The 22,106-nt window shown below is 34.1% G+C and overlaps 1 protein-coding gene across 2 annotated transcripts; it reads right to left on the reverse strand.

The window, feature by feature from the left end:
- Positions 1–515: 515 nt before the first annotated feature.
- On the reverse strand, positions 516–15,873 carry LOC121998179 (DNA-directed RNA polymerase I subunit 2-like). Of its 2 annotated transcripts, XM_042552967.1 has the most exons (27): positions 15,556–15,873; positions 15,356–15,429; positions 15,153–15,272; positions 14,178–14,254; positions 13,844–13,907; positions 13,682–13,752; positions 12,689–12,766; positions 12,562–12,607; positions 11,156–11,336; positions 11,031–11,083; positions 10,840–10,913; positions 10,542–10,659; positions 9,146–9,233; positions 8,390–8,502; positions 7,224–7,351; positions 7,058–7,137; positions 6,479–6,720; positions 6,239–6,403; positions 5,976–6,140; positions 5,811–5,885; positions 5,300–5,403; positions 5,140–5,215; positions 2,863–2,988; positions 2,649–2,792; positions 1,943–2,155; positions 1,484–1,741; positions 516–1,237 (listed from the first exon to the last, which is right to left on the reverse strand). In XM_042552967.1, the coding sequence occupies exons 1-27, from the start codon at positions 15,713–15,715 to the stop codon at positions 827–829; spliced, it is 3,504 nt and encodes a 1,167-aa protein (XP_042408901.1). In that variant the 5' UTR covers positions 15,716–15,873; the 3' UTR covers positions 516–826. The 2 variants fall into 2 exon arrangements, with proteins under 2 accessions (XP_042408901.1, XP_042408902.1); XM_042552968.1 differs by lacking the exons at positions 15,356–15,429; positions 15,556–15,873 and having other exon boundaries at positions 14,182–14,254; positions 15,153–15,221.
- Positions 15,874–22,106: the final 6,233 nt, after the last annotated feature.

Raw genomic sequence — 22,106 nt, forward strand, 5'->3', positions numbered from 1 at the left:
TAATAAAATTCATCGTTTACATTCTGTATATATATATAAAAGAAAATTGTGATGAAATGAAAATTTAGAAAAATGAATTGTATTTGTTTTGTATAAATAATTCATATATGCTTCATCTAACCATATTTGTTGTCACTAATTGTGTGTAGTTTCCTCCCCATTGGTCTTGGTTCAAATAAGTCGGCTTTTAAAACCTATGAAATTTGAATTCCAATTTTATATTTCTAGTGAATTTCTTTTGTTTTTAATAAAAGAAATAAGAGATTGAATTCTAATTATCCAAAATGGAATATTAAATTCCACCAAAAGTCATATTCCATTTTTTTTCCATTGCTTTATTATTTGTAGAATACATCATTGGCTAAGATAAAGCCAGGCAGATGAACTCATCAATTTCTTAGATTGTTTGTTTAATAGAATAGATCTATCAAAAAACACAATAGGAAATTATCTATCCCTTGTATGATCTTGTATAAATCAATTGCTTTGACAAGTCACTAAATTGTAGTCCAGAATTTATTGTGCACAAAAATGCATAAAATTAATTTTAAAATACTATTTCATAGGAAAACAAAAATTCTCAACTAAACTACCATAACAAAATCTAAACCTGGAGAAAGAACAAAACTGTCATCTAAGTGATTCACAAATTGGATCTCTAAGGAATGAACCAAACCCCAACTCTTTGCCTCTCGTGCTTCGTCGTAAAGTAATTGGGTAATATGCTGAAACGTCGAACAAGCAAACAGACTTAGCCTAGAGGTAAGAGAACAGGAATTCAGAGCATGTTCCAAAGTGCTCTCCAGAGTATTTGGAGAATGTGTCATTAGCTTGCTTGGCTCCTCAACTGAAGATCCATTTTTATGTTCATCGCTGTGAATTCTGCTGCCAAATACTTGAACACGTAGGGCATCGCCACAGTTTCCATTCCTTTGCTGGTTTTGCAAGCTTGGCATATATAGCTCTTGGGAGTTCTAGCAGGCGGGAGACCGTGGATTTCACGCGCTGACTTCTTTTGGGGTTGTATAATGGTGGCAGAAAGTACACTGCCACAGTAGGAACATACATCAGCTATGTGGTAGTCGGAGCAGGAATGGAGCCTGTCATGTAGGAGGTAGGCAGCTCCATGAGCAAGAACTGCATCACGTTCCATTTCTCCAAACCGAATACCTCCACCTCGTTTCCTTCCTCCAATGGGTTGCCTGGTGATCTGATCCACAGTTCCAGTGGAGCGCACCTGAGTCATTAATACAAGTTAATTGAGTTCGACAGAAAGATCACAAACTATCACTAGCTACAAGTGATAACTAATACAGTCTCACTGAGAGTTCAAAATTATATGTAAAGGTCGGATTCTAATTTACTGCACTGTTCCACTTAATGGTTTACACGCAGGGATAATTTACACAAGAAATAGAACTTGCCTATAATTTCTTTTTCATACCCAAATTTAGCAAATAACCAGGAAATGGAGAAAGATCACCTGAAATTTGTCAGAAACCATGTGGCGGAGCCGCTGGTAATAAACAGGCCCAATAAAAATCTCACAAGTCAGCTCTGTTCCATAAACTCCACTGTGCATTACCTCTACTCCATGGTAGTTGAAACCGTAAGCAGTCAGCATTGGACCTAGTTCATCAACCACTGAGCTAGATTTGGATATCTTATCTTCATCTTCTTCGTTGCAATTTGATCTAGGGAAAGGAGTTGCATCAACAAATTTTCCATGCAGGCTTCCTCCCTGCGAAGGTTAGCAAAGAAATGTAAAATTCGCTACCACTAAGACTTGCCATAGGATAAAAAAGATACCAAATGTGAGTTAGGAAACTGAAATGCTTAGGTGCATTGAAGACCAGTTTTCTAATCAAAACCAGGTTTACTTAGATAAAACACACTTCTACTGTAATAAGCAAAAGAGTAAAGCAAGGAACTAAAGAGTGACCTTAGCTGCAATTGACTCCAAAAGCATTCCAATAGTCATTCGTGAAGGAAATGCATGAGGATTAATTATTAAATCTGGTCGCATCCCTGTAACTGCAGAAAATGGCATGTCAACATCAGGCCATAGCTGAGAGCAAACACCCTTCTGCCCATGCCGGCTGCTAAACTTATCGCCAATAATAGGATATCTGGTGCGTCGAGTACGAATGTTAACCTGGAAAGGTTAGTTATTGCATTAAGCATTTTTACTCACCATTTGAAGCCTAAGAAAAAATTAACCAGCAGTGCACATAATGAACAATGGAAAAGCTTTTGTTCCAAAAGAATGTTAGTGTTGTTTATTACATGTTTTCCATGTTCACTTGTATATTCATCCAAGAAATGTGGAAGAGATTGATTTCACAACTTGGTTTATGTTTTCTCATAATTTGCCATAAACATTAAGAATGAAATTTAGATGGAATTGATTTACATAAATTAAGGATCTTGCAGGTTGCAATTTAGATGCCTAATTAACTTCCAAAAACATTCACAATCTTATTGATCACCACTGTACATTATTATCCTTTATCAATATCACAGGCCCACCAGAAAATTAACAAGACCTAACTCTGTGATTGTGATACATCAAAAAATTTCAATTCCACAAAACAAATCTGAAGATACATATTGTATTAGAAATAGTGAAATAACAAGATGAATCAAACCTTTTGCAGGTAGTTCTTTGAGCCAGTACCATCAACAGAAACATAGTCAATGATGGCATCTTCTGAACCTTTCAAACAAGTTGGTTTTGTTGTGCTTGTTAAGGTATTGTGTGTGCTATATAATGGCTCACGTGGATGTACCATCTGCAAAAATGTGTTTGATGTTTTACTATTATAGCTAACAAACATAGATGGATTACTTAAGTGAAATAACCTGTCCAACGTATGGTAGGCCATCTGAGTCAATTGAAAACATCATGTTTCTATCAGTGTTACTCCTAGCAAATATTTCTTGGATCCGGTCTGTCTCATGCTTCTTTGCTAAGTCAATTGACTCTGTCTGCATAAAAAAATGGTGGTGAATTATAGATGAAAACATGCAGACAAAAAAGTAACTATTCAAAGTCAAGCACATGATTAATAAAGCAAAAGTCAATGATCATACCATGCATATGCAAGTCCACTCTCAAACACATGCACAAGAAAAAAAATCTCAGGAAGCAAACTATTTTTATTGTAATATGAAACTTCTATAAGGCTTTCAGCATTTCCTCAACAGCAGTTGCAGGGAGCCAAGGCATCGGCTAAGGACAAAATAGATGGCAGAAGCTCTGCCAGACAAGACTAACTATTATACTAACAAAGACAGAAGACTAAATGTTATAGTAAGAATAGAACTACTTTAAACTATAGCGATTATTTTTTGTGGTTTTTTATCAAGATAAAGGGGTCATAATAGCTTTATGTGTGTTTCAGCCTAGACAATAGTTTCAAGTTTCAACAGAGAATTTTTTTGCTTTCAGTTCTTTGCTTCTATTGCAGTATCATGCTACACTGAGTTCACAACTTCAGATGAATGCTTATTCCTAGAATGCTACCCTTTTCTCTAGGTGGAGATTGATAGACTATATTTGCTTGCAAAAATGGAAGGGAAGAAGAAAAATGGTGTTCTTAATTAGAATGATCATTAACAGCTCTCTTTGTCGTGAATTGAGTTTGTTATTGAGAGTCAAGAAAATCTGTAGTTAAGGTATCTGAATGCATGCATAATCATCTCTGATGATACTCAAAGGGAAAGACGTGGAGATGGAATGATGGCATTAATGAGGGAAGGATAAAGAGAGAATAAAAAACAAGGGAAGTTGTGTTGTTGGATGCTCCATATCCCCTATTAGTTCTTCCTCCACCAAATGTATGATGAAGGCCCAAATGGCACAAAGGCATAATAGGATGACTGATAATGATCAACAATGAGAAAGGAAAAGGGAAGGGACCACATGTGAAGTTTCCCTTGCTTTGAGGGGTGGGAACAACAAGAGGATAAATTTGTAATTAAAGCCTTAGAAGTGATTCCTATCCAATTTGAGAGGATCAATTTTGAGGGAAAAAAAGGTAAAATTTCCTCCCACTTTCTTTCCCTACATTTCTTCCAACAAAACCATGATTTATTGCCTTCCTATCCATTCTCCTTTATTTATGCCACTACTTTTTCTCCCAAAGGAAACACAACCTAAGATTTTCCTGATTCACGGGATAGGCATGAACATGTGCTTACATGCTTCGTAGGGGTAGGGAATGGTTCAGACAACGTATTAAAACGATCTCAGAACCCAAACAAGACCCAATTTAAAAAAAAAAAAAATGGAACCTGGAACTTTTGGGACAGTTCAGGTCCAATTTGGAGTTTCTAGTTTTTCAGGGTTCTGGTTTCTTGGGCATTTTATAGATTTATTCAGGGGTTTTTATTCTACAATTGCAAAATGTGGGTAAATACAATATGTTTTGAGCTTCTTTATCACTTTATAAGTAACAAATGTAGTATATAATAATATATTTGCATGTATTATGTAATAATAAATACCCAATCTGTTCAAGCGAGTTTTCTTGAGTTTTATATAAGAAAACAACCAGACCCTAAAGCATAAATCTCACATCTGTGAAGCTCCATCCGAAACCTGAAAAAAAAAAACCTAAATTTCAGGTCAGGTCAGTTCACTTTCCTGGTTCAGACTGATTATTTCAATTTTTTTACCTATCACTGCTTCTCAATGGCACAAGGGCATCAAAAACTCATAAAAAACAAAACAAAAAAAAAAACAACAGATCAAAATGATATGGAACTTCAGCATATGCACAATCATTGCCAGAAAGAATAGTAGTAATTAGCTTATAAAAAATACAACCAGCATATCACAATGAGCACAAATAACATTAGCTTCATCTATCTCCATCAAAACTAGAAGGAATTATGTGAACAAAAATATTATTACAAAAGCATGACTAAATTAAACATTGTCCAATGCATTGAAAAATAATTTAATTATTTGAATATTACTAGTAATGCTGTTTGTATAAAGCTCAATAGGTAAGATTCAGGTCGCTAGCCTCAAATAGTAAGACAAACATAGAGATAACAATGACATTAGTAAAGCAGCATAACATGGTTATATGTGAACCATGAAAATGAAATAACAGGCATGATAAGACAAACCTGGTAAATATGCCCACGACTTAGCCCACGGTCCACAGATGACTTGTTCAAGATCATGGCATCTTCCATGTCATAACTGCAAAAAGGGAGGGAAGGAATAGCTAGAGCATTAGCTTACCAATAGAAAAATTACAACACGTCATAATTAGTTTTATTGTACCCAGTGTAAGCTAAAACTGCAACAATTGCATTTGTGCCTGTTGGGAACTCATCCATGCAGTACTTAGTATATGAAGTAGTCCGGACGATTGGAGATTGAGGAGTCTGTGAAAGATATTTTGGATGTGTAAATATAAATGACAAATTTGAAATAAGTCCATGTGCATATCAACAAATATATAATCTAATGGCTAACAGATAAGAATAACAACATTGTCTTGATGCCATGGTAGAAAGGGTTGTAGCCTTCTATAGACATGTCAAGATAGTTAGTTAATAAGAAAGGGTTGTAGCCTTCTATAGTTTATGCATCAGAAGACAAAAAGGACACCAATATATATTTTTTCCTTCAGATATTTATTTCGTTGCATGATGCGTCTTATGGACCAAATCCAACCACAATATACCATAAAATGGAAGCTTCAGTGAGAAAAATTACAGAAGAAGAACATAACAAGTAGAACTAAAATATTAGTAATCAACATTAGTTAGGAAAGGTTATATGGACAAACCTGGAGATGATATGTCTTCAAATCTGCACGATATTGCAAAGCTTGGCCAGAAAACCCCATTGTTTGTTTGGCCATCTAATATGCAAAAACATGAAATGAAGGGATAATCCTAGTAGCATATTTATCAACAAACAAATATTTAACATCGCATATAATAAAGCCAACCTGGCACTGGTACATGTTTCGTGGGCTCTGATTGTGATCAGACCAGGGAGTAAGATTGGCAACAACACTAAGTATTCCTGTTGGGTGTATTTCTTCATGTGTCGCAGGAAAGAATTCTCTTCTTCCACCATCTCCACCATCAGAGCATCTTATTTCCATAAAAGACTATAGACAACATAAACATTTTGTTCAGAAGGCTGACATCTAAACCCAAAGGTCATTCTCAGGAATCTGCATAAGTAAATCATAGATCATATCCTTACCTGCTCAAACGGACCAATAAGTTCAATATCATTGCCCCCATCATTGCCATGGGCAAGATTTCTAACCGGTCGAATAAATCTGGAAGTGTTAGTAAATAGGTATAATCCAGGATATGCTCCACCATAACTTAAAGGTACATATCCTACCTCTAAATCTTCAGGAATCTATAGTGATCATGACCCAGGCACAATTGTTAGAAATTGAATGGAGATAAAAGAATGAAATCCAAGAAGAAATACCCCTGATAAGGCAGAAAGTTTCAGGCTCCGGATATGTGCAACTGCTTTCTCAATTTGACAAGAAGTTATGGAACCTACAACACATCCATCCAAAAGAACATGAAGAACCTCAGGTGGGCCAGCACGCTCAAGCTTCGGAAGCAATGGTGTCATTCCAATCGCAACTAAAACAGAGAGTATCGACATTCTTATCTTGAGAGGGTCCTTAATTTTTCCTTCCGAATCATAGGAAGATGAAATGCCTGAAGAGGAAAACAAACATGCTAGATTATATAAAATTTTAAAGAAACCTAATAATCAGGCAACAACTTTGGGTGGATATTTTAACTGTGCAATACTGCAATATAAAAGATATATTAATCATGATTTTCAAATAATTGATTATGTTTAGCATGCAATTATATGAAAACAGATACTGGAACGAACATAAAACAAAAGTAATCACAGTGACATTTGATTGCTACTATTCTAATAAAATCTTTTCTACAGAGAAACAAAGGTAAGAAGAGAAAGCAGTTTGCAAAACCTTGAAATGTAGAAAACATAATTTGCAATTTTAGTTATAGATTGTGAACTTACGGCAGGAACAAGTCATATGGTTCAGCAAGCCACAAGGCTCTCCATCAGGAGTATTGACAGGGCAAAGGAAGCCCCAAGACCTATCACATCAATGAGAAATTAATGAACATATGAACATCTAGCAAATTTGTATGCAATTTAAAAAAGATAAAGTGAGATGACAAACTCTGGCAGCAATTTCCGTACACTTGTCGTACGCATTTTTGTAAAAGCAGCACCTCTATGTACAGAACGAAAATGAGATAGATAACGGAAGAAATTGAGCCTCTCTGCCATAATGGTCATTCCTTCTCTCTATATAACCAAAATAAGTAAAAGATCTATTAGAACTTTGAAGAAATTCAAACAAAACTAGAAAATGATAAGATTAATCAATTGTATGACCTTTAGCAGATATCAGCTTTGCTCAATTGGAAGAGAAACCAGAGTCGCAAAAAAAAACAAATCTAAATATACCACTAATATTGATAATCTCACGCTTTGTTCAAAGATAAACCTAATAAAAGCTCCCCAAAAAGATCCAGAGAAAAGAAAGGAATACTAGAAATCATTTACATAATACCTTCTGCAGAACATTTAACTATTATTTATATCCAGCTTAGAAGATCAATGGATCCTCAAGACTGTAACTAAATCGTGATACATCTCTTCAACTGAATGTGAATGTCGCTTAAAGGACATCCAATCAAAATGTGAATACTAAAGAATAAGATCACTCCAAGAAGCTATCTTAACAAAGGCATGTTTCCTACCATGGGAAACAGGGAGGAAAGAAACAAGGTGCAGGAAAGCAGTAGTGGGCGTCACTTCCCCTCAATCTCCCATGGAGGCCACAAGGGGAGCGAAAGAAACCACTGTCTTGAGCAGATTATTTCCACCCAAATTGTGCCTTCCCTCCATTTCCTGTGAAGGCTACAAGCGGAGAGAAACAACTGGGGAAAGAATTTCTCTGTTTCGACAACAATTATTTCTGCACAATCTGATGAAAAGCAGTAACTTGGGAATACTTTGATTTTGTGTAAAAAAAATCAAATTATTATTTTGCATGAAACTGATTCTTTTAGGTTTTTCTTATGTTTATATCAAATTAATATTTAAAAATCTAAACTTCTTCCCTCTCCTTCTTTCCATCCAAAGAAAGGTTTCTCTCCTTGCAGTTACTTTTCTCCATATGAAATACACCCATAGTGTTCAATTGTAGAAACAAATGCACTTAATGGTTCGCAAAATCATCCTATACAATTATACTTGGAATTGCTTAAGTGACAATCTTACTGTAAAAGATTAATATTAACAAAATACGTTGCATGAGGGAAGCAAAAAAGTAATCACCTGAGGCAAGTCTAGACCTGATTGCGCGTTCAATCTTCCAACTTTTATCATACTCTCAATGGCCCTCCCAATATGTGCAGAATTCTTGGTTAAAATCTTCTTCACCTGTGTTACTGTTTGTAGAATTACTAAAAGTTAGTCATAACCTACCACTATGAAGAACTTAATTAACATCTTCAAGTACAAACATCATGGCGAAATGTTGAGAGTCGATATATTGAAAACAAAGTATGAAGAGAGAGCGCAATGAATCGATAAATGAAAATGAGACATATGTGCTAAACAAATATAGTTTCAAACCTTATGGGTGAAAATGTCTATCAACAACAGCAACTTCTATGCCGAAATAGAGTTCACTTTTATTGTGATATATCATGGAGCAAAACAAAAGGATCTTTGAAAGATAAATTGCTCAAACTAGCCTCAATAATCACTCAAATTAAAACCAAAACTGGCATCTTGATTAGGCAATTTCATTGATTATTATTCTTAGTCAAGCTTGATGAACTATAGCCATGTAAATGGCTGACTAGCCACATAAACAAGAGAGAATTAAATAAGACCTACACAACAAACTGCATTCCTTAACTAGTCATCAAAATTAGACTAGGATCATGATTTTCAAATGTTTAGACTGGCTAACCATGCAAAAAATTGGGTGAGTTTCAACTACTAACCTTTTAAATAATAAACTATTTCAACAGTTTAAACCAACAACTATATGTTATGGCCTAAGAAATTGAAAGATATCTATACCACTTTTTATATCAAAGGTTCTTTCCTTCTTTGCTAGCTCATCAAGAATCTGTTGTCTTGCCTTCCTCAACCACATTTGAATTTTTTCCTACAAATAATGAATATCAAGGACATAAAGTCATCCACAACATACAAAAATTATGTCTGTTAACTATCTAAGAAAAAAGAGAAGTCCACATTGATCAGTCAAGTGAGTCCATCAAAACATTCAAAGATACGTAGCATGAGTAAAGGAAATGTTAATCCAAATAGCAATAGAAGAGTTGGATGTTAACATTATTTCCACCAAGCTTTGAGAACAGGAAAATGCATCGTACATCCACAATGTCCATTGGTAGCAAGGCATTGAGGTGGAACAAGATCATTCTCACATAATATTCCCTCCTGCCAATCCTTTCGCATCCACCTTGCGTTTTGTCAATGTCATCAAGTTAACTGGATCAACATCCTCCCCCATGGTTTATTCCAAACCCTCCACCCTACCTCATTCAAAACAAATTGTCATCTCCACATGCTCTCCATAACCTCTTGGTTGGATCCAATCTAGTGTTGCTCTTTTAACATTGTTCCTCATCTCGATTTACACTCCTTGGACATATGGCCTACTTCAAATGTCACATATTAACACTTAAGATATTAGTTCCCAACAAATACTTGACACAAAAAAATCTCAACCAAAGTGATATTTCAAATCCTTTGGTCAACCTAAACATGATCTTGTTCCAATTACCTGAATTTTCAATCAGAGTCATAAGTGAAAGGGATAGAGGAATACCAAAGACAAATTTAGTTAATATAGATAAACAATGATGCAAATGATTTAACTAAAACTAATAATATACTTTTTTATATGGCTCAATGGAGGGATAAAATCCTTGTATTATTGTAGCGTCTATCGGATGTAGGTTTTCACCATTTCAGCCATCATTGTATAAAAATCTTGTGATTACATCAATGATTTATCTGCTCAACAAAAGGAAAATATCTGAAATTCTGACTTGCCAAAACACTAAGATGGGAACCTAATAAACTAGTAAATTTAAACCCCTCATATGATACACAGCTGAACTATCTCCTATGGCTATTGAGAAAGAAAGCTCAACTTAGGTTCTTTCTCATTTTAAAAGTTTTATATAAGGGTAGAATATATACACATTTAACAAGATAGCTTAAGAAGGTCAGTGGTAGCAGTTGGGTGACAGGCAAGAGTCAATTGATTGGCTAACTCGTGCATACAAGGCAAAAATCATGACAAAAGCAAACCAAATCATGTGTGGTGACCAAAAGGGAATATAACACAGCAACGAAATATTGAAATAATAAAAAAATAGTTACTTTGTTAAATTCCTAATTACCCACTAATTAGGCATAAATCATGAATGCATAAACACGATACCTTAAGACAAATGGCTATCAAGTGTCCAGGCAACAGAACTTCCTGGTTTTGCAGTGTATCAATATTATCAGGGGCAGCAGTTTGATCTACAAGTGCATAAAGTTTCTGCAGCATAAAACTGAAAGAGCCGAGGATTAAGCAGGATATTCATGATAATCTCATGTACAAAATGACATAGATCAGAAAGACAGAATATATATATATATATATATATATATATATATATATATCAAGAGAGAGAGGGACAAGGAAAGGGAGAGAGAAACTAATATGATTATATGAGATAAAAAGAACTAACATTAGCAAATTGAACTTGTCATGATTGCTCCCAAGATTAACAAAAATATATTCTCTAAGAACAGCTTCTGCGACCTACAGGATATAATATTACAGGTGTTGATCAAATACAGTGTTGGTAAGAAGAATTCTTTTTTCATAAGGAAATGAAGCATATAACTTCACAAATCATGTCTATGGAGTTTGACTTACAGTTATATAATTCTCAGTTTCAAATCCATCCATAACAGATCTGAAGTACTCTCCTATAAATTAAAGATACATATTACTGTAATGCACGATCAACATCAACAAAAGCACCAGATATCAAGGAATACCAATATGCTTCAAGCAGTGATGGTGAGTAAAAAGCGACAAATCTCTAACTTCATCAAGAATAATTTGAGCCCTTTCGCCAATAAGTTGAGTTCCAACAGCACCTTTTTCTTTTTGGTATCTCTCATTATAATAACATGTCAAGCTCACAAAGATTTCGTGATCATTTGTGTCAATAAGAGCCTATAAAGACCATCTTACTATTAACCATGCAAACTAGAAAGCAAGAAAAAGAGAGAAACAGGATGGGTTCACATAACAAAGGCACGCATTAAAAAGTTATTGACTAAACCAAGAGACAACCCACAAACTTAAAATGCATATCTGAGAATATAAATAATACTTTTTATGTAATCCACAAACAAGGTGAGTTCACATCAAACGACTTCACTATTTGCTCATTGAACTGCGAACTAGCCGTCAAACAATTTTTTTGTGGGTAGGAAGAAGATTCTTAAAGAAACCAGGAGGAAAAAAGAGTGCAAGGACATGTGGTATACTAGAAAGTCCTTAAATATTTTGGTGGATTTTTGAAATGCATGTTGGTAATGACCTTATCAGAGAAGGTCTTTCTCATTCAACTATGATAAGCATTGACATTATATTCTCATTTACAAATAAGTACAGAACTTGTGATCAAATTTCCATATGATATGGAATTGGATTAGATAAACAATTATTTTTCTTTGACAAGATGTTCCTTTTAACTTTTTAAATTGCAGAAGAAGTTTCCAATATGTTAATCATGTCCCCGGGAATTGCATTGATACTTTGGTCTATGTTCAACAATCAAAAGAATTAAAATTTACCTTTAGACTTCACTTGATGATGAAATTGTTGATGGACACATTAGGTTATACAGCAACGGAAAGTTTTAAGATGATATTACTAAATGAAATGAATATATGAGTAAGTTTGTTCAATTCTAGATTGCTTTGACTCCAATCATATTTAAACTAAGGATCCAGATGGTAGCTCAATCTGCATATCTATGCTGCATTTGCAATTTAGCAACACACAAGTCATGGCATGGATAACTCAATGCACTTACTCCACACAGATATAGGATCTAAGCATATCCAAACTAGAAACAGTGGCAAACCATTGTCAAACAACCCCACCCAAATGAAACACTGCATGTTCTTCTCTATGATGACAACATTAAACATGAGAATACACATAATTACTACTACAATTGTATGTTAAATTACTAGACTATCAGTAAGGTATATCTAAATGAAGGATAACAGTACTCAAGGTTTCTCAAGATTGATAATAAAAAAAATCCTAGAAAAGAACAACATCCCTTAAATAATTTACAGTGAATCAGCAAGCAATCTTCATTTTATACTAAAACTAAGCAATTTAAAGAACAAAAAAATATAATTTCAAGTTTAGGATAAGGCACCTTCAAAATAATACCAACTGGAAGCAAAAACTCTCTTCCTCTTATCCTAGAAGGTTGTATAATACATTACATTTCGAAAATCCAGATGTTGAATGACTTGTGGAGCAAATTAAATATGAAATACTACCAGAATCCAAGTCTTGCACTTCCATTTTCAAGGTAGTATAACTTGAGAGTGACAGAAGATTGGTCTTCTCGAGTACATCTATAGGAAATAAAAGTTCGATAAAATACAGAATTACACCAACAAAATGCTTCAGTGCATTAACAGAGGATAGTGCACGAAAAGCTATAATTTAAGACTAAGCAAATCATTATGATGCAAAAAAAAAAAATCCTAAATTCAAAAAAAAACTAAGAGCTTTACATTCCAAACAGAAATGCCTAACACTCCTATACAGCAAGCAAAGTTCAAAAAGTGTGGGAAAACAGTGATGGTGACTTACACACCACTTTGTGGAGAGCTAGAAAATCATTTTATGCACTAGAGACCTATCAAGGGCAAATCAATAAACAAAAGTAAATGCACAAAATATTTCATAGTACTTCATCAAGTTCTGGCAAAACCTAAATAGATTCAAATAGTGTAATCAATGCATAGATAATCACCATATGATATTACAAAGATAACTTTGGACAACATATTCAGGTAGCACACTTAATATCTTTATGCTAGATAACAATCATAACATCCTGATTATTAACTAGGGCTTCTTAGTCTAAAAAGATCAATTTAAGAGACATGGAGGGGAAATTTTTAGTCTCCGTTGCATTAAACCCAAGGAATCCAATTATGACCTTCTCTTCTCTCATAATTCCTCTCGGTTATTCATGAGTGTCAAGAGAAGATCACAAGCCTCACAAAATATTATTTCCATTATGAATATTTAGGCCCTTGAGTTGCTTGGTATGCTATCTTCTAGCTTGCAGTAGCATTTCTCAGTTTGCATGATAGCCATAGTGATTCAGAACCAACTATCATAGTTTATATCACCTAAATGCAAGAAAAATGAACATAAAGTTTCTGTCTGAGAGTAGATCAATGATACTTCATAGCACCACAAAAATTTCAAAAAAAATTTAATATGTATACACAAAAGAGTGGAACAAATGGAAGCACCTTATAACCACTGCTTTGTCACTGTAGCCTGGTCCACGGTTATTCAATGATCTGCGCACCATGCTCAGCGGCTAAATCACAAGTTACATTTACATCAGCAAGCTAAGTGAAAAGTCAAAAGCAAAGAAATGAGAAAAGGAAAAGTTACAACAAGCATCTCACATAATTACGCTTTTGTATAATTAAAAGTCGTGCAAGTCGCTCCATTCCAGAGCAAATGAAGTACCTAGGAAGGTATAAACAAATGTCAAATCTCTATTTTCTTTTAACATAAGAAACTTAATCATGCTCAAATTTGATTCATCTCAACTCAAGATTGAATTCATGTATCTATTTCATATAGCTGTGTCATGGTATGCGAGCAATATAATGTTCAACATTTCCAGGAAACAAAAAGACTTATTTCTCAACCAAAAAAAAGTGATTATATGGATATCAAATAAGTCTAACGAAATACAAGAAGAGAATGTAGCCAGTGATTGAAAAGGTCACCTACCCACCCATTTCTGTTGCCTCCTCTTTGTGGAAAACAAGCTTTTGAGGGTCAGCACCTCTCAGGTGGCAGAGTTTTGACTGAAAACATTTAACACAATGTTGAATGACAAGAAGAAAAAAAACTAAACAATCATTACACAGAATCAAACAAGCACTTAATGGACTGAAAAGACAAAAATGAAATTAGCTAAGATCTTCCTTAATGTAGTAGTCAATTTATACATTATAGCCATGGCCAGGAACATATATACGCAGTAGTTATGTTATTATCTGGAATATATATACATATATATATATATATATTCAAGATGTTGAAAATTTTCATGAAGCAACTTACCTTCTAACAGCAATATTTCATAAATTATGCACAGAAATGCCTTAAATGGTCTTATGGTGTAATCCATCAATAGCCTATTTCAAAAGAAATATTTTACAACCAAGATTATGATTTCATGAACAATGCAACTGATAAACATCAGAAAGCAGACATAGCAGCTGATTGGAATAATTCAAAACATGGCACCTATGTGTTTCCCTTGAATGACAGACCATTACAACCCACTACACCATCCTTGCATTTTTCCTGTACTTGGAGAATGCAGCTAAAAATCTACCACTTAATAATTTAACTCCATGGGATTTTTCAGTCTGCGTGATTCTAAGGTCTCAAACCAATGTCTTATCAATGCAGTACCTGAATTTCCTTGCATTCTTCTCAAACTAAACTAATAAATAAACTTTAATTGCACAAGCAGAAAATACAAATATGATCCAGAAATAACCATTAGCAAGTTCTAGCATGTGTTATGTTACCTTATATACAAGAAGTTGTGTCAACTCTCTTCTATCGACAGTTGAAAACCTCAAAGACTTACTTTCTCAGAGGGGACGTGTTATAATATTATATCTAGTGATATAGAAAATTAACAAGGAAATATATATAAAGAAAAAAACACAGAACGGTGAATCATCGTACCTTCAGCATTATTGGAAGATATCCAAAGTTGATAGAATCTCTAACAATGACTCCATCATCATACTGACAGCACAATGACGCTTTGAAACATCCTTTATAAGTTGTCCTGGCTTGCCTACACTGTTTTTTGTAAGATATGTCAGAATCACTGGAAAAATAAACCAACATACTAAAAATTCAATTTTTGAAACAGGAACACCAACCTCATGGGGATACAAGGGTTCGTTTAGCCGCCCGTCTTTTGTTGGAGGAAGTAACTGCGGATTCTCTACGGAAAGTATTCAAGTCAGTTAAGAAAAAAAAATAGATCATCAAAACGATCGAGGAAGATAGGGAACGACTGTAACGAAACAATATAAACAAATAAAGTAAATAACTAAAAAAAAACTGTATAAAAGGATATTTCTGAGCTTGACTCCAGTTATGCGGTCGACGATTTCTTCGGGGCGTATTCCAAAAAATATCTTTTCGAGACCCTCGTCGATAAAGTAATCAAAGGACTCAACGTGCGGACGGAAGAGATCTCGCAACGCCTCGTAGTCGGGCTTCGACTTCGATCCCATTACCGACAGCAGCGTGGCAGGCTCTGCCGCCAAATCAAATCCTTTTGAAGAAGGCGGAAGGGAAGAACGGACTCGGACGGAGGGAGTGGCGAGGTAGATTGAAGGCGTTCGAGGAATCGCTAGGTAAGTGCTAGGTACGATGGAGAGTTTTTATTAGGGTTTAGTATTCCATCAATTTATACTTAGATTTTGATAATTTGTAAATAACCCATCATACTTTCCATTTGTGTTGAATCGAATAAACAAATAAAAATACTTAATTATTTTATTAAACACTTTTGATGATTTTAAAATTCTTAACGCTCAGACGTCCACTTCATCTTTTCAATTTATCTATAATTTTAAAAATATATATTAATAAATGCGTACCAACACCTAAGTGTATCCATAATAGTTGGAATTCCGTGAGAACTCTTTCGTTGTTATATTCGTACCATGACAAAAGTAAAAAAAAAACTCTATATATTTTTTTCATTATAAAAAAATCTCGATCACACACTAATTTTTTTAATATATTATTATTATTTTTTTAAAACAGAAATTCAAAAAAAATAATAATATAAAAAAATGAACGAAGGAGCTACTGCGTATTGTTAAAACAAAAGAGCTCCCTCTCTTCGTGGCCACGTCATAATGGATGCCCTTTAAATAATTTCCCAAATTTTTTTTAAATCTCATCATACGCGTATGATGCTCGAAGAAATTATTCAAAATATTTTATACATCTCTAATATACTTTCGAATAATACTTCCGGCCCGGGACTATAGTGCAGAAAAAGGGTTAATTTTCAAATTAGTCCCTCATTATTTAATGTGGTATTAATTTCGTCCCTAATTTTTCAATTGATCAAATTTAATCCTCTAATTTTCGAACGTTTTCCCAAATTGATCCTTCTGTCTAAATCCTCGTTAAAATAAACGGGAAGACTTGTTTAACCGGTGGAAGTGACCTGGATAATTCCTAATTTAATCGCTCATTATTTGACATAGTAACGATTTCATCCCTAATTTTTCAATTAATCAAATTTAATCATCCAATTTGTTTAACTTGTTTCCTTTGTTGATTTATAAGCTGCGAAGAAGAAGCACTGACCATATCGAAGTCTTTGTTGATTGTTCTAAGAAAATGATTGGAAGGATTGCGCAGAGAAGGGCAGGCGAAACCGTTGGGAGCAAAGAACTGGAGAAAAGTTTGAGCAAGGCTGAATTGCCATAGGTCGAAAGAGAGAATTCAAGTCTTAATTGAGCTTTGAGATTGAGTTGGTACCTCGGCAGCCACCGGAGCAGGGCCGAAGAAGATGGTGCTGCCATAGGCGAGGAGGAAGAGGCGATCGAAGAGGTCGAACACCTCGCTGTCGGGCTAGTGGACGGCGACGACGACCGTCATCCTCTCGCGGCGGGTGAGGCACGTGATCCGGTGGACGATATGATAGGCGGCGGCGCTGTCGAGGCCGCTGGTGGGCTCGTCGAGGAAGAGGAGCGACGGCGAGGTGAGGAGCTTGACGCAGATGCTGACACGCCGCCGCTGATGCCTTTGACGTGCCACCCGCCGATTCTAGTGTCCATGGCAGCCGCCAATCCCATCTGCCTCATCGTCGCCTCCGCCCTCGCCTGCTTCGCAGGCGTCGACATGGAGTCTGGCAGCTGGAGCTGCGCCGAGTAGCAGACGACCTCCATTTTAAAACTATCCTTGGACGAAATCGGTACTACGTCAAATAATGAGGGACTAAATTAGGAATTATCCAGGTCACTTCCACCGGTTAAACAAGTCTTCCCGTTTATTTTAACGGGGATTTAGACGGAAGGATCAATTTGGGAAAACGTTCGAAAATTAGAGGATTAAATTTGGTCAATTGAAAAATTAGGGACGAAATCAGCACCACGTTAAATAACGAGGGACTAAATTGAGAATTAACCCTGCAGAAAAATATCATATTATTATTCAGATATTTACGATTCAATTTTCAATTACGATATATTTATTAAAAATTTTCTTCAAATGAGACGTACAATCACATAATATTATATTTCTAGACTGTCCACTACAAATACTTTTAGATTTATCCAAACAATAAATAGAAAATTTCTGTGAAACTGAATCGATGGCTTCAGATCGATATTACTTGCTTCATCAATTTTTTAAAAATTTTATTTAGAATAACACTTCCTTACACTCTCATAATTCTATTCATATTAAAAATTTAAAATTTCATAAGTACGTAATTATTAATCAATTTGGATAAAATTATTAGCTCATTATCCCTCTATGTCTAAAGAAACAAGTCTTACGTGCTCAATTGATTAAAAGATTAAAATTTTATTAGAGCATATGCAGTAGGAGGTTTATAGCATGTAATTTATACTATAAATCTCTCAATATAAACTCTTCTCTTACTACATAGGTAGAGTTTATAGTTTTTTTTATAAACTTGTATCAAAATCTTTGAATCGGATTTATAAAAAAAATAGTGGAGAGAGAATAGATAGAGAATTATAAAAGAAGTAGAGTTTCTAAAAGAGAGAGGTTTTATGATAATAGAGAATGATTTTTAAATGAAGTAAGGTGTTTAATTTTTGATGTGACAATGATGTGACAGAGCATAAACCTCTTTAAGAGATTTACAACTACGGATACCCTTAGAACGAAAGTAAGAATCAATTCCAGACTTATAATCATTTGACAGTTGGTATTAAGTTGATCTTTTAATTTATTTTCTTTACATATATTAGAGCATCCACAATTTATCCTCATTATAATATTTACCACCTCATCAAAAAATATATGGTCTCACGTACTCATTATAATAACATATCTCTTTCACTCATATTCCCTTTAACATTAACTTTTATTATCTATGAGTTTTACTCAATTATTTTAAAATTATATCAAATTAAATAAATATATTTTAAAATATTTAATTTATTATTATTATTTTTAATAATAATCTTACTTAAAAAATAATTTTACTATTTTTAAAAAATAATAGTATTTTTTAAATATATTTATTATGGTTTTAAAAAAGAAAAAAAATTGTTAAATTGTTTAAAAAATTGAAAGCGTTCATTCCTCTTTAACATTTTTTCATTTTCTATAATGTCCACTTACAAATAGGCAAAATTAATATTAAATTGTTTAAAAATTTAATCTTTTTAAATGTTAATACAATGTGTTTAGACACTTCTAACTTATATTATATCTATTCAATATAGAAGACTATTTTTTATTAAAAAAATGTTTTATTTGTAACACGTGTGGTGATTAATTTCCCCCTTTTATTTTTTTTCCGAATCTTATCAAATCTTTTTTTTCTTAGAGTCCGCTCCTCCTCCTTAAGAATTAAGATTACTTTAATTTTTTAGCTTTTTTTTAATAATATTCACATGATAAATGCAAAATTGGCTAGGTTTTTACCATAATCTTTATTCAATATATTGATTAATTAGTTTGAATTAATAACATGGTATTTTTATAACATGAAAAAAATGCATTACTCTAGTCAACTTTTTAACTACAGTTTGAACGTGCCCCACAGATTTTGGTCATTCAATGCACAATTCATAAAATAATAATGATTAGAAGAATCAAGGATTTATAATTAATCAAATCAAATGCAAATCAAGCACAGATATGCGAGATTATGTGTTGAAAGCTAATAAAAGTATTGATAACTGAATCTCTTATGAAATTTTAGTTTGTAAGTCATTTATGGATAACTGAATCTCTTATGAAATTTTAGTTTGTAAGTCATTTATGGATGAGTGAATACAAGTACGCCTCTCCAGGGTGACCCTATTATTGAAAAAGGAGATAAATTATGAGGAATTTTGTCTAATAATAGTAGCTTGTATAAAGAGAGATTGAGATAACTAGTAAAATATTTCATATCAAAAATCAATCTCATATCTATTGTCAGTAATATTTTTTATGAATCAACTTTACCAGCTCGTGGGGTTAGTGAATACAAGTAATAATGGTGGCAAAAGGCGACTATTCTTACCCCTAATGTTTCCGTCAATTTGTCACAGGGTCAACACATAGAAAGTAAATCACGGATGACTACTAACATTTAGAATAATGACTGACACATGAGGAAAATATTTATCTCGATTATATCGAAATTGCATAAGAGGCGGAGCCACCCTTTGGCTAGGATGGGTTCCAACCCTGGCTAACTTTTGATTTTATTAAAAGTTAAGAAGGAAAGAGGTTGCTAGAAGGGGTTGTAGTTGGTTGCCAGTGAAAAAAAAAATAGGGGAAGATAAGAAAAGGGGGAAAAAAAGTAGAGAAACATGTCAACGCATGGAAGAGGGCTGACACGAGGCGGTGGGTTGTTGGGCGTGGAAGAGAGGAAGAGAAAAGAGAAGGTTTTCAAAAATATGATTTAAATGGATCAACTCGATTTAATCTATCATTTAGTTTAGTCATATTTGATCAAATCAAATCCAAATCAATCTCAATTTGAATCAACTTAATCATTATTTCTATGTCTATCCATTGGATTTAGTTCTAATCCAATCTAATTTTAATTCAACACCCTCACTTTGTATTCAATGAGTTGATTTATTTGTTTTCTTTTTTTAATTAGCACTTAACTATTGGACAATCATGTAGCAAGAAATAGAGAAAAAAGATCTGAATTTACAAAAACTAAATTCAAATTTATCTATTGAGTTGACCTAAGCTAATAATCTTAGACTGCCAAGTAGGAAAGGAAGAGCTACTTAGAATGATTGAGTTGATTAGAAAACTAGGTTGCCTTGTATGCCAGAGTACAAACTCTTGACTGCCAAGTATGAGTACAGAATCCTAACTCTTGAGTACAACTCCCAACTGTCGAGTGTCGACTTCGAGTCCTAACTCCCGACTCCTGACTTCGAGTCCTGACTCCTGACTTCGAATGTAAACGCTTGAGTATGAGTGCAGGAAAAAAAATGTCAAGGTATGCTTTTAAACAGTTTTTTAAAACAAATTTGTCCTCCTTCAGTCGTGCTTTAAGGTTATAAAGGTCATCTATTTTCTAGGATTTAACGGTAGAATCACATACACAATCAAGCACCAGTTATTCGTGGTGAACTGAGAAAGTACCCGATTACTATCATTGGCAAACCACCAAGCAAAAATGTACGATGGAGAGAAGATTTGTGGAACGAAGGTGGAAATTTTCTTCTTTGCTATAGCTTTCACTTCTACGTCTCTCATGCTCAAGACCATGGTCTCCTTATACAGGAGCACGATCCCTCATTTGTATTCAACATCGAGTAAAGGCCATTCAATGTCCAAAGCTTAATGATAGTCATTGGCTCTCAATAGTCAACCATTACTATCTAGGAGGTTATAAAATCACCATTAATAATAATTAACGTTTCTATTACCCTCTTGAGTAACAAGCAAAAAAAAAATCCATGTGGAAAAAATATTGATTGTTCTATACTTAGACAAATTTTACCCTGATCAGTGCAACATTCGACGAGCAAGGTCATGCTCGTATATGAGTCAACTTGATTTAGTGGAATCTGACCCTGGAATTGCACCCCCTGTACACTCACGCATGAGAGAGAGTCTCTCCCTATGCATTTGTTCACATCATACATGCATGTAAAACAATATAAATCAACACTGAGGCCATGAGTCTTCCAATGTGAAACTAAAAACTCATTCACAATGAATTCTCCTTCTTTCATCTCTTATAGGATAGATAGGTTTTATCCTTCAAACTTTCTCTTGTGAAGATCTGTTTGTCTATTGCTGACAGTAGATAAAAATGTTCTTGAATTGTTCTGTCATCTATATAAGCATTAACTTATCTCACTCAGGACTCTCCCTAATATAACTTAGTTCTCATGAGTATATTCATTCTTGATCATGAATATGCCTAGTTTTGTGAGAAGTTATAATAATTGTGCCTCAAATTCACTTCGAAACGGTCCCGCTTCTTTCTCACATAGATGATCTCTTAATAATAATCCACATTACTGGATTGAATTATTAAAAGTTGTGTGTTTAATCTCCATCCTTCATTAATACATTGGGTTATTCCCCCACAATGAGCAACTTTATTAGTGTAGTTAGATTATCCTTGAGCCTAGTTCTTGGGATCTCCAAACTGCATAGATTGGATTTCTTCTACACCAACATTTCTCATTGGCATTAAGTCCATCCCTTGCGATGAGTTTGCAATTAATTCTCTATTTAACACTTTGGTTAATGGATTTGCTAAGTTATTCTTTGACTTCATATAGTCAACTGTGATAAATCTCGTTGACAATAGTTGTTTAATGATATATATCTAAACGTATCATTATAAAAATGACTCTATGCTTAACCAATTGCAGATTGACTGTCGTAATATATATAAATTATCGACACTAATTTTGGCTATCTCGGAACATC

Source organism: Zingiber officinale, chromosome 6A (genome assembly GCF_018446385.1).
Source record: "Zingiber officinale cultivar Zhangliang chromosome 6A, Zo_v1.1, whole genome shotgun sequence".
Lineage (NCBI taxonomy): Eukaryota > Viridiplantae > Streptophyta > Magnoliopsida > Zingiberales > Zingiberaceae > Zingiber > Zingiber officinale.